The following is a 13245-nucleotide window of genomic DNA, read 5'->3' on the forward strand; positions in this document are numbered from 1 at the left end:
AAGGTCTATGCAGATCTCAATTAGTACTGTCCAAGACATCAGGCTGATCGTGAGACATCCGAAATTCTTTCACATACGTGTAGCACGTATATCCGAGGTATATGGAACTTATAAGTATATATTTCATTCGCTATCATTAAAATGATCATACTTTAGTCTAACAATTGTGCAAGACAAGTTGGCTTGCAAAGAATTAAGTATTGGGCACGCAATCATTTTTCGATTACGTTCAACTCCACATTGTAATGCATTATTTGGAAGATTCCGCACATAAACAAGTTAATATAATATTGCATTTGATATTGTTTGAAAGTCAAAACGAAATATATTATCTATATCGTGTGGCATACAATTTAAACTCGTCGATATTCGCTGCCCGGTATGGTTCAGTCGTGAGCCGCGATCACGCGCCTCGAAGAGCGTCGCGCGCGATTATTCGTTGAAGCACCGCGCCTCACAACAGTAGCACGTGCTCGACGCGCGAGCATTAGCAACCCTATAATGAAATACTAAAGCTTGAAAATAGAGTCACGCGTGATTGGCCGAATAAGCACATTCTTCAGTTTTCCACGGCGCGACTACCGAACGGAGAGTTTCGGAGCAGGCAGAAGACTTTGAATCGTCGGCTCGTTCGTACGGGAGCTGACGATCTTTGATAAAATCTCGTGCCAAGCGTTCTAAGATTGAAAATCGTTTGCGTGTAAAGGTCAGTCTATAATGAGTCGTTAGTCGTTAGTCAAATGTCGGAAGAGAGTCGGAAAAAGTCATAAACGTATCGTAAGGCGATCGGAAGTCTGTAATCGGCGATCGTAAGCGATTGGCCAAATGCCATCTCTTACGATCACCGATTACAGACTTCCGATTGCCTTACCATACGCTTATGACTATTTCTTCCGACATCTGACTAACGACTAATGACTCATTGTAGACTGGCCATAACACTGAGTGTTCTGTGATTTTGTGAGCTGACGCCCGTATCATTCTCGCGATCGTCCTCGGCCTCGCGCTCAAGATCTCCGTCGGCCGCGAGCAAGATCTCCGACTGCAAGATCTCCAATTTCAAGATCTCCGATTTTTACATCCGATTCGCGGAACGGCCTTGTCAGAAGGACGAAAATCTCCGCGTGTACGCGAATTGCTCCGGGCGTCGCCTTGCTCCACCTTGTGCACGAAATAAACGTTTTGTTAATAACGACACGAACTCTCAAGTTTTTCTCCCGCGCACGATCCTTCAGCGAATCTAAGGATTCGCGCAACCGATTGTCTTCGCGCTCATCTCTGAGCGTATCCCGGCATTTCAATCGGGACGATCTCGTCGAGAGATCGACTCCCGAACAGATATAAAAATTTAACGTAATGGTCCCTATTTCCTCAATCATATGTCGTTATTTTATATACCTATAATAAGATATACATATGTATATATATACACAATACACACACACACACACATATATATATACGTGTGTGTGTGTGTGTGTGTGTGTGTGTGTGTATACATATAGAATCTGCTGTAAAATCTCTTTGTATTACGAAGGAATAAAACATTCCTATCTCGCAAAGCTTTTCAGATCAATGCTATTTTAGCGCAGGATCAAATAAATGAAAGCAAATGTTACATATTTATGTATTGAAATTTCGCGAGTTGAACGACTTTCACGCGGCCCCATTCAGTCACATACCTTGCTACACCTGTATACCTGTATACGTATAAATAAAAAATATATCCAGTTTTGCTACGATATACAATGTAGTAGTGTAGTTATACGATTCTGTCAACATTGTTATTGTTTTCACTTCCATAGGAGTTTAAATTCAAAGTGGCTGGATAAAACTAGTATCGATGGCTTCGATAAAACTAGTATCGTTCGAGGAGGAACTGAAGAAGAATCCTGAATTGAAAGAGGCAGATATTCAAATGTTGAGAGAATGGTGCGAAAAACAGCCTCACTTGCCCAAGATATCAGACAGCGAATTAGCATTGTTCTTGCATAGCAATTATTATCGACTCAAACCGACGAAAACTACTATCGATACTTTTTACACAGTTAGGACTCACGTACCTGAGTTATTCTGCAATCGAGATCCTAATAACAATAAGGAACTCAAAAAAGCAATTGAAACGGTGTAAGTATATATTATTTATAATCTTTTTCTTTTTAATTATTCGTTACATTCATGTGTGTGTGGTATTCCTTATACACGACAAATGAATGCAGCAATATTTCTCGCAGAGAAATTTCGCATACAAAGTAGAAGTGATCTTATTATCGACAGAACAGACCAAATTTTGGAAGGAACTACTAAAGAAGGCTATAAAATCATTTATGGAAGTGTCCTAGACAGCGATCCATCGCATTTTGTTTATTACGATGTGATGAAATTCCTAAATATGGTGATCGATCTATGCCTTTACACCGAAGGCACTTGCGAAGGCCACATGATGTTATTTGACGTGAAAAACCTTTCTTTCGGTCATGTCGGCCGTTTGAGTCCTATGGGCATAAAGAAATGGCTCTACTATCTACAAGAAGGATTGCCTGTCAGATTGAAGGGTTTCCATATTATGAATTCTTCTCCGGTAATGGATGTCATTATGAATATGATGAGACCATTCATGAAAAAGCAGTTGATGGATATGGTAAGATTGAAATTATATACACACATTACCGATCAATTATCCACATTATTACATTAAAAGTGAAAAAGTGAAAGGATCAAATTTCCTATTTGATATAGCAAATTGTTTATATATTAAACAACGCTGCATCTTCGAAAATATAATTTTAAATGCTAAGAGATAAGAGAAATATTGTATTTACTGCGTATATAATACGTATGTATAAATACGTATTTTAATTATATTTTATTTTTGGAAAAAATTGCGTGGAGCGGAATATAATTCGATGAAAAAAGTATAAAAGTTTTGAACTATATGTTTCTATAAATTCTAGTTTCATATCCATACCACGAGCGACACTCTGGAGAAATTCATACCGCTCGAAGTTCTTCCGAATGAATCAGGCGGTCAAGCCGGTTCTCTACAGGAGTTACATGATAAACAAGTCAAAAAATTGGTAGATCACGTTGCTTGGTTCCAAGAGGAAGAAGGTCATCGCGTTAATGAGGCGCTACGACCGGGCAAGGCAAAGACAGCAAAGGATTTGTTGGAGTTGAAGAAAGCTTTAAAAAGCTCGAAATCGATTGATTAAATAATTAAATGTTTTGCAACACCAATGGTATAGCTATAGCTATTTGGTTTTATTTTTAGAATACGCGGCGATAACCACACAGTTTTGGAAAATAAAAATACTAATCTATTTCATGTTTATTAACATTAAATATTTAACCAATCTTTATGGAATTAAATATAGTATAGTAATAACAACTAATAACAAATGTACTGATTGTTTATTAGATTAGATCAGATTAAGCATATAATAGTTAGATATGTCATAATTGCATGCACGAATCACAAATTTAATTATATTACTTCTTATTGCGTTATTTGCGTTTTTTCATACATATAATGTTTTTCTGCGGTAATCAAATTTAATTATTCAATCCTAACATTTAGTAACAGATAAAATTATATTATTATGTTAATTTCAACAAAGATTAGTATTAAATTTAAACAGTTTAAATATATTTATACGTTAAGAAAGTTATTCTCATATAAAATGCGAAGCAAACGTTGCAATCTTATTTACTGTATTGAACAAATAAATAAGAAACAAGAAATTCTTCATCGTTATTGTAAATTTATTTTATTTTATAAGTGCGAGACATTAATACTTGCATATAATCAACTATTCTGGTTAAATCTAATAGTATAATTACTACAGTGATGTTAATTAATTTGATCTAAATAAATATTAATGTTAATATAAACAATAATTTTATTTAAAATAACCGTTTTGTTAATGTAATAAGTTGAGTTTATAATATAATTATACGAATCATATATAGAAAACTGCTTCGGTGTGGAGAAACCTTTATAATACCTGCTTTTCGACAGTTTCTTATAATACTTTCACCATCAAGCTATCCTCGCAGTAAACGGCAAAACGCGCGTGTGAATATATCGATGAAATAAACCAATCGACTTCTCAGTCTCGCGTAATGAAATACATGATCGTAAGTAGAGAACATAGATTTACGATTAATTAATATTATAATACAAATATTTCAGATAAATATCTGCATCGAATTCGATGCATAAATAATAGGTTCATATAGGTATACATATAAACACACAATATATTTTAAATGCTATTATGTTATTTTTTAGTCGCTATTTTTTTCATCAATCTATTCTTGTTTTGTGCCTAAAAGTACCAAGGAGTAAAGTTATCATAAAGTTAATATTTTATATGTACGAGATATTTCATTTCTTATATCAAAATATTTGGGTCAGGATAAAGTATAAAATATTTTAAAAATTGATTTTTAGATGGCATTACTTTTATATACTAAATGTAATTAAATAAGTATAAAACTTTAGAATTTGTTTTTTCTCATAACAAATACAATGATCGTCGAGGGATATTGGTGAATCAGGAAAACATTTTAAATTTTAAAATAAAACCTGTATGTGCATACTTGAAAAGATATATTTTAATTTCACATATTTATATTTATAAAAAAAATCTTATATGCTCGAATTTAATGATCCCCAACGTCATAATTGAACTTATATTAAGGTTTTCAATAAGGTAGTTAATCAGCCAAAGTTATATAAGAATTACAGTGTGAGAATAGTATTGTACCATGTTTTTGCTATATGAACACATATTGAAAATCTAAAAATCTTAATAGTAAGTAAAGGAAGTGAAAAATAGCAGCGATCTCTCGAAAATAGAAATTTTAAGCTTTAAAATTCTTTTTTTAAATTTGGATTTACATTTTTTTAATAAAGTCATAACTGTTTAAAATTTGCTTATTTTTTAGAGAATTTTTCTTGATCCCTTAATTATTTGGTGGAATGTAGACGGAATCTCCCCCTTCAAAAGAATTGTAATAAACAGTTTTAGCCGATACTCGGAAGATTTGCACTGCATTAAAAATATCCATTTAAGGTCAAAGTACCAATGCCGGGACACTTAAGAGTAGGTAAATGTACCAGAGTGCCTGTAGTCCAGTCAAATTAGACAAAAAAAGGCTTTTGCTCGGAAGTGAAGCGGTAGCAGTGAAACCTTTTTAGGGTTGTTGGGGGGATGTAGAAGAACTTATTTCTGAGTTTTCGGGTTAATCGGACCGATGGGTTTTTAAGGGGGGGAGGGGGGAATGAAAAATTTCGTTTTTTCGCAATAACTCGGCGAATTTTGACCGTACATGATTGACTAACCCCTCATTTTGTAGCTCTTTTAAAGCCCTACAATTCATTTCGTGAAGACCCTAACTTAAAATCAAGATTTGTCGAGTTCTAGCCGGTGAAAGTGGGAAAAAAATGTATTTTGTCGCGGTTTTTTGCGTTTATCTCGTTTCCATTAATAGATAGAAATATGCCGCCACTGACAAAGTTGTAGGACTTGAAGAGACCTACAAATGAGGGGTCAGTCGTTCAGATTCGTTAAAAATTGAGCCCAGGAAAGCCTCTGGAAGTGGCGCTTTTAACGCGTGGCCGATCGTCGCCCGCGCCGCCCGCGCCGCCCGCGTCGCCGCCGGCGACGATCGGCCACGCGTTAAAAGCGCGACTTCCAGAGGCTTTCCTGGGCTCAATTTTTAACGAATCTGAACGACTGACCCCTCATTTTGTAGGTCTCTTCAAGCCCTACAACTTTGTCAGTGGCGGCATATTTCTATCTATTAATGGAAACGAGATAAACGCAAAAAACCGCGACAAAATACATTTTTTCCCACTTTCACCGGCTAGAACTCGACAAATCTTGATTTTAAGTTAGGGTCTTCACGAAATGAATTGTAGGGCTTTAAAAGAGCTACAAAATGAGGGGTTAGTCAATCATGTACGGTCAAAATTCGCCGAGTTATTGCGAAAAAACGAAATTTTTCATTCCCCCTCCCCCCCTTAAAAACCCATCTGTCCGATTAACCCGAAAACTCAGAAATAAGTTCTTCTACATCCCCCCAACAAGCCTAAAAAGGTTTCATTGCTACCGCTTCACTTCCGAGCTCAAATGTCTAATTTGACTGGCCTACTGGACACGTACTTATGTCTGGATACCTTTTGTTCGAAATCGTACGGCTTAATCCTGCTATAAAATTACATAAAAAATTTCTCTCGGAAATTCGCTTAGATTTTCTCAAATCTTACATTAAATTTTACGGCTAAATAGGTATATTCGCGATCCGAGAATATTCGATATGTTTCCGAGAGTTTCGAAAGGCAGAAAAAATGTGTCACGCTTTTTCTGCTCGTGCCAATTCTCTCCCTTTGTCTCCGGGCTTCCGAGCGAAAGGTAAACACCCGAGACAACGAGAAAGACTTCCTTGAAAACAGCTGATCGGTTACCGACCCCGAGAACAGCTGAGCAATTCAAATTTGCAAAATCGCGTACGTCTCGAGACGTCGATAACCGATTGGCCCTACGTATTTTTCGGAGTGCGAACGGGGGTTCGAAGTTTGAATTGATAAAGCTCCTCCGCGCGCTGAGAGCACTCGCTTCTAAAGCCCCTTGCACAATGCCAGGCAACAGGCAATAGGAACAGGAAATAACCAAAAAATCGTTAATTACAACCTAAAAAATTCGAATGCTATGATTGGTTGGCAACAGGCAATAGGCACAGAATTTCCAACGTGACGAAAACTCTGTGCCTATTGCCTGTGTCACTGTTTATTCTGCATTTATACATGATTTCTGGTTTCTATTCCCTGTTCCTATTGCCTGTTGCCTGGCATTGTGCAAGGGGCTTAAGTCTCGTAGCAAAGAAAGTGTTAAGCCCCTTGCACAATGCCAGGCAACAGGCAATAGGAACAGGGAATAGAAATCAGAAATCATGTATAAATGCAGAATAAACAGTGACACAAGCAATAGACACAGAGTTTCCGTCACGTTGAAAATTCTGTGCCTATTGCCTGTTGCCAACCAATCATAGTATTCGAATTTTTTAGGTTGTAATTAAAAATTTTTTGGTTATTTCCTGTTCCTATTGCCTGTTGCCTGGCATTGTGCAAGGGGCTTAGAAGTCCTTTCGGGCGCGCACGAAATAGAAAGACTTTCGCGGCTCACGTTTAGTCTACACTGGTTTCAGCGGCAAATCTCGTAGCTCGCGCGATTCTATTATTTGCGGACTCGCGTGATTTGCTCCGTGGCTCGCGGACTCGCGATAACTCGACAACCTGTAAATAATCTGTATAAAGTAACATTTTTACCAAATTACATTGTAATTATAAACTTAAAAGTCTAGACTATAATTCTGTTCAAATTCTCTTCTCGCCTTCTCGCCGAAATTCCTTCTCGCACTAACACAAACACCTTTAAAAAAATATAAATTTATGAAAATAAATGTTTGGATACTATAACTAAAGTTTCAAACTACAAGAATAAATATTTTTATCTTTGATTTTAATTCACGTTATACTGATAAATAATAAAGGTGTCTAGATATAGGTACATGTCCGGGCATTGGTACTTTTACCCTATTATCGGTATCTTTTTCGGTAGAGGGAAACCAAGTAATTTAGATATGTATCTCCATAATTACATTGAAGTGGCAGAACTTGCAGAAAATGATTTTGAAAATGCAATGGAATAGTATTTCCATTTTGTGTTAGAAATTATATATTTTAGATGCACAAGTAGCTTTGTAAAGCAGTTGTGCCACATAATTCTCAGTTTGCATGTGAGAAATGTTTAGTAGAAGGTGAATGGTTTCATAATAGAATTACTTATATTTGAGAATGTGAATTGTGCGTTGCAAATAGATGAAAGTTTTAGAAGAAGAGAAAATCCAAGTCATTATCACTTCGACCAAACTCCGATTAACTTAATCGTTGATTATATGTCTATTGGAAATGACCAATCGCATTTGTCAATCTGTTTAATGAGCAAATGCGATTGATCATTTCCAATGGACTAATCACGACTAAGTTAATCGAAGTTTGGTCGAAGTGCCGGCCCTCAGACTACGAATTGGGATTGAGATTAAATTGAGAAACGATCTCCAACGCATGCGCACAAAACAATCATCCCATGTATACCTTTCTCTCTCGCACAAATACCTATTGGAGACACTTTCGGCCTAGGCAGCATAGGCGATTTCCCTTCTAGGTATGTTCTAAGTTCCCCATAGAATCTCATTGTCCTCAGTCCCCCACTATTTTATATCAAGCAGGTATGTTAGTTCAAAGTTGACTCTCGCCAACGACAGACGTTTTTCGCACGTTTCGTCAATAATTTCAGTCTCCTTTAATGTGAATAACTTTTAAAGTAAAAGTGATAATCAAATTCTGCAAAATGGATGCTCTTCCTGGAGGTACGTAGAATATTTTTTTCTTGCTTGTATAATTTTAAATAACGCTTACCGTGTTTGTTTAATGACGTATAACGATGGACCGACATAGCTCCTGTTGTTTCGATTTAATTTTTATTTCGTGTAGACTTTTAGTTGCATGGTCTCTTCATTAATACCTGTATCTGTAGCAATAACATCTGTAAGTAACTTTCTGCCGTACTGATCTGATTTTGAAATCTCAGCTTTAAGAAGATCAATCAAGGCGTTTTTTGGTTATATCCCATTTTGACATAAGACCGTCCCCAGGTAGCAAACACAAGTCATTTTGACGTCAAATTTTGGTCCTTTACTGACCATTCCTGACGTCACTAACTGGCGGCATAATGACGTTAAAATGACGGTCTAATGTCACAGACAATTGAACGACATACCGGTTTCTAGAATGTTTTTTTATGAAATTAAAATGTTAAAATGTCTACTTGATAAACGTTTATAAAAAAATGTTCTTTTCTTTATCTAAGAAAAAAAAAACTTTTTAACTGTTTCGTTACATGCCATGTGCGTATAGCCGCTCTCAAGGCGGTCACCCCTCCTAGTACAGTACCGCGTCCGAGTCGCTTGACTTCGATGATCCAGTGGACAGTGACGATCTTCTCACCCTGATGCTTCCTTATTAACTGTACTTGTCTATAACAGGTACATCTTTAAAGTGTTCAAAAATCTTGTAATGATAATCTTCTTGATAGCTATAACACTGCGTGAAATAGTTATCATAAAACTATAATCACACGCAACTACATCCACTTATACCATAAATTCGCCACTTCAATCATAAAGTTGCTAAACAAACATATTGCAGTTAATTTTGTGGTTTTTATTTTATTATTACTTATTAAACAATATTAAGAAGTAAAAATAGTTATATTACAAAAAGACCTTATTTGGACGACTTTAAGACGTCTTTAAATGATGTCTTTAGATGGTCTAAGAAATGACGTCTTATAAACGTCCATTATTAGTCGCCGATGTCATAGACTAACCTAACCAAAAATGACTAAAAATAGACGTCATAATGATGTTATGGAATAACGTCAGTATAATGTCATTTTTAAAGACATAGTCGCTTTTGGTCATTTGACGTCATTTGTACAAACATGACTAGTATTTGACGTCAAAATGACTTGTGTTTGCTACCTGGGGCAGATCCCGCAAGATCCCGCGTTCTTTTTTTCCTCCCTTATAGCTTATACTATTGGCAATTAAAATTCGCAATAACCAACTGCTAATATCTGCTAGCCTTGTTGTACGGAATTTTTTTGTAACACTGCGCGCATTCCGAGAAGGCTCCCGCGGCGTCTTACATTTCAGGTAGTCCCGCTTAGTAACAGCTGCCCGAGGGGTTTGCCCATAACAATAGTGTTTAAAATCCAGTCTATGTAGAAATTAACATACCGGAGATTTTAGGTGCCTTATACAGGATGTTTACTAAACAAATATATTTGTAAATTCGGTCAACGATTATTTTCGAATTTCTTTGTCTAATTTGTATATATCATGTTATATTTAAAAAATAAACTCGAACCCTGAATACTGATTGTAAGAAATTTGTTCACTAAATACGAACAAATTTCTCACAATCGGTATTCAGAGCTCGAGTTTATTTTTTAAATATAATAATGATACATACAAATTAGACAAAGAAAATCGAAAATAATTGTTGACCGAGTTTACAAACTTATTTGTTTATTCATCGTATAGTTATTATACCGAAGACTCGCGACTTTTGACTCTTGACTCTTAACGACTCTCTTTCGCATCGGGTCAACGCAAGCTTCTTAAAAATACACTCACGCACACATACTTAGACATTTACCTCGAGTAAACTCCTAAAAATCGCGTTACTACAATATACGCTTTTTTTCATGCATTTTTTACAGGATCTCGCAATGAGCTACTAACTTACAAAAGAAGAGAGATATTTTTCTTTATGCGGAATTGCTTAAGCAAGGAGTTTAGTACCCAAATTAAACATTTGGAGCAGGAATTATCCGAACAAAATAACTGTTCCATTCAAATCCATCCAGATGCCAGATCACATATGTCAACATTCTTCTCCAAACTGCGCGCAAAATGGCAAAAGGCAAAAAGGACTATGAAATTTTTCTTCAAAAAAACGAGAATTGGCTGGAAGTGAATATGTCGTTCCCTATACGTTCCGATACAGATAACTAAGCGTACGCGGTCGTCCCTCGCTGGACTTCGGTTCATCTAGTGAGCGATCAAAACGGCGAAAGACTGAAGATCTTCGTCGAAACTTCACAACAGAAGAGCTGTCATACGCAACGCAAATGAGCCTTCGCTCTTCCGGAAATTTACATTCGGCACAAGTTGTAAAAGACGTTACAACTTCACCAACGAGAGCTTTACTATACAAAAAAGCATTTCAAACAACAGTCGAGACTACGTTATCTGCGAATGTAGCTCTCTCGATTATGGTAGAAGCCAAACTCACCAAGAAGCAATACAATATCATTAGGTCATCAATGAAGAAAACATAACTGTCGATTATATCCGAACTACAACGCAGTGCGAGCAGCCAAAGAATTATGTTATCCACCTCGATTTAGTATCACTATTACTGAAAGTAGTGCTGATATAAAGTTGCAAGACTTATTAGACCACACATGCGAACGTCTTCTTTTTACTCAAAGAGAGGTAATACGATCATTGAATACGGAAATGTTTATAAAAGCGGATTTGATCTGTAAGTGGGGGTGCAACGAAAGTCCCGGTCAAAGCGAGTATAAACAAAAGTTTAATGACAAAGTACTTCGGACGCAAATGTATTTTTAACGTCGCTTGTCCCTTTGCAACTTAAATTTGCCGAAAGTAATAACGAAACTGAGATCATTATTTGGAAAAATCCAAGACCTTCGTCTCCTCGCTTTTGTCGGCCTATCAGACTACAGTTTCTCCACGAAGATACGCAATCTACGGTTAATGAAGTGGAGTTTATCGAGCAGCAGATTACGTCGCTAGTACCATTTGAAATCGTAATAGATGGCAAAGAAATAACGGTCAATTACCAAATGTTGTTTACCATAACTGACGGAAAAGTATGTAATGCTGTCACGTCTACACCTTCTACTTTAAGGTGCTATCTATGCGGCGCTACCTCGAAAGATTTTAATAATATTGATAAAATCCTAACAAGAGATGTAGAGGAAACAAATTTATGCTTCGGGATGTCCACGTTGCACGCGTGGATTCGTTTATTTGAGTGCTTATTGCATCTTTCTTATAAACTCAGCCTTAAAAAGTGGCAAGCACGGACAAAGGACGAAAAAGAGCTAATTAGCCAACGTAAAGCAGATATTCAAAAAGGCTTCAGATCAGAATTGGGGCTCATTGTAGATCGCCCGACGCCCGGATATGGTAGTACAAACGACGGAACCACTGCTCGGTGTTTTTTTAAAAATTCGGCAATAACCGCTTTAATAACCGGCTTAAATGAAGAAATTATTAAAAGATTCCATATAATTTTACAAGCTATTTCAAGTGGACACGACATTGATGTAGACAATTACAAAAAGTACGCTTTGGAAACCGCAAAAATGTTTGTATCTGAATATCCGTGGTACAATATGCCAACTACAGTTCACAAACTGTTAATACACGGTCCTCAGATAATAGCTTCAGCTCTTTTACCAATTGGGCAACTATCTGAAGAAGCTCGGGAAGCCTGCAAAGACGTTAAAAAATATCGAGAGGGATTCTCGCGAAAATGTTCGCGTGAAAAGACCATGGAAGACGTTTTGAATTGGCTGTTGGTGTCATCAGATCCTTATATATCCAGTTTGAGAAAACTGCCTAAAAAAAAATTGAAGGAGTTGTCGCCTGAAGCGATACAATTACTGTTGAGTCTGGATCTTACTGCAACTGATTGTGAGGATTCCGATAAGGATTAAGACATTTATATAACAAATTGGTAATGATAATTACATTATATTAATATTTTTACATATTTTATTTTACTTCGACTTTATTTTACTTAGTTTTTGACGTGCGAAGCGTGTGTATTCTTTGAGTTTTTGTAGGTTTGTTATTTTCTTTTATATTCAAACTCTATCATCAGAACAAAATGTCATACTTACATTTGATGATTTTCGAGAATTAGAACGTTTCGTAAAAAAGATCATTATGTATCTCATTCTTATGGCACATCCGTGCTTATTTACTCACTTTTTTCACATTTTTACATATGTTCTCTTCACATGTTTATAGAATACTAATTGCACCACGTGATAAAAACTATTTAAAAAACATACAAATTTTATTTTTCGGCTGCGGGCAAAAATCAACTATTTTTACACATTCTCCTTTGTAAACATTTCAGTTTTATATATATTTATATTTATTTCCATATATTTACTAAATTTTATACTTTGACTCATCTGTATATATAATGTTCAACTTTTAGACTTGTGGCATATTTGGGTACAATGATATGCTAATTAAGACTTTTGCGAATTTACGATTATATACTTGATAAAGAGCAAAATCCATAGTCAAAATAATGTCGAGATATTAATCATTAATAAATGTTATTATTATAGTTAGGTCGATTAAAACCATGACCTACATTAATTGTTCAATTATTTACTGGCGAAGCAAAGTCATTGTTCTTGTAGTAATAATAAATAAAGATCGTTCATTTATTTATTCATTTTCTTCATCTTCCCTCCCTCACCACATTCACTTATAGTCTGCCTCGTCTGCGTATCATCTGAAATTATTACACGTGCCTAAACAGAAAAATTATATTTAAAA

General features: G+C 35.9%; 1 protein-coding gene and 1 pseudogene across 1 annotated transcript; both read left to right on the forward strand.

The window, feature by feature from the left end:
• Positions 1 to 510: 510 nt before the first annotated feature.
• Positions 511 to 3741, forward strand: LOC139785650 (alpha-tocopherol transfer protein-like; annotated as a pseudogene).
• A 7511-nt stretch (positions 3742 to 11252) lies between these two features.
• Positions 11253 to 13133, forward strand: LOC139785651 (uncharacterized). Its single transcript, XM_071724827.1, has one exon. The coding sequence runs from the start codon at positions 11505 to 11507 to the stop codon at positions 12381 to 12383; it is 879 nt and encodes a 292-aa protein (XP_071580928.1). The 5' UTR covers positions 11253 to 11504; the 3' UTR covers positions 12384 to 13133.
• The last annotated feature ends 112 nt before the right edge of the window (positions 13134 to 13245 follow it).

Source organism: Temnothorax nylanderi, unplaced genomic scaffold (assembly GCF_030848795.1).
Source record: "Temnothorax nylanderi isolate EJ_2023f unplaced genomic scaffold, tnyl_v1.0 TNYL_tig0854_pilon, whole genome shotgun sequence".
NCBI classification, from domain to species: Eukaryota; Metazoa; Arthropoda; class Insecta; order Hymenoptera; family Formicidae; genus Temnothorax; species Temnothorax nylanderi.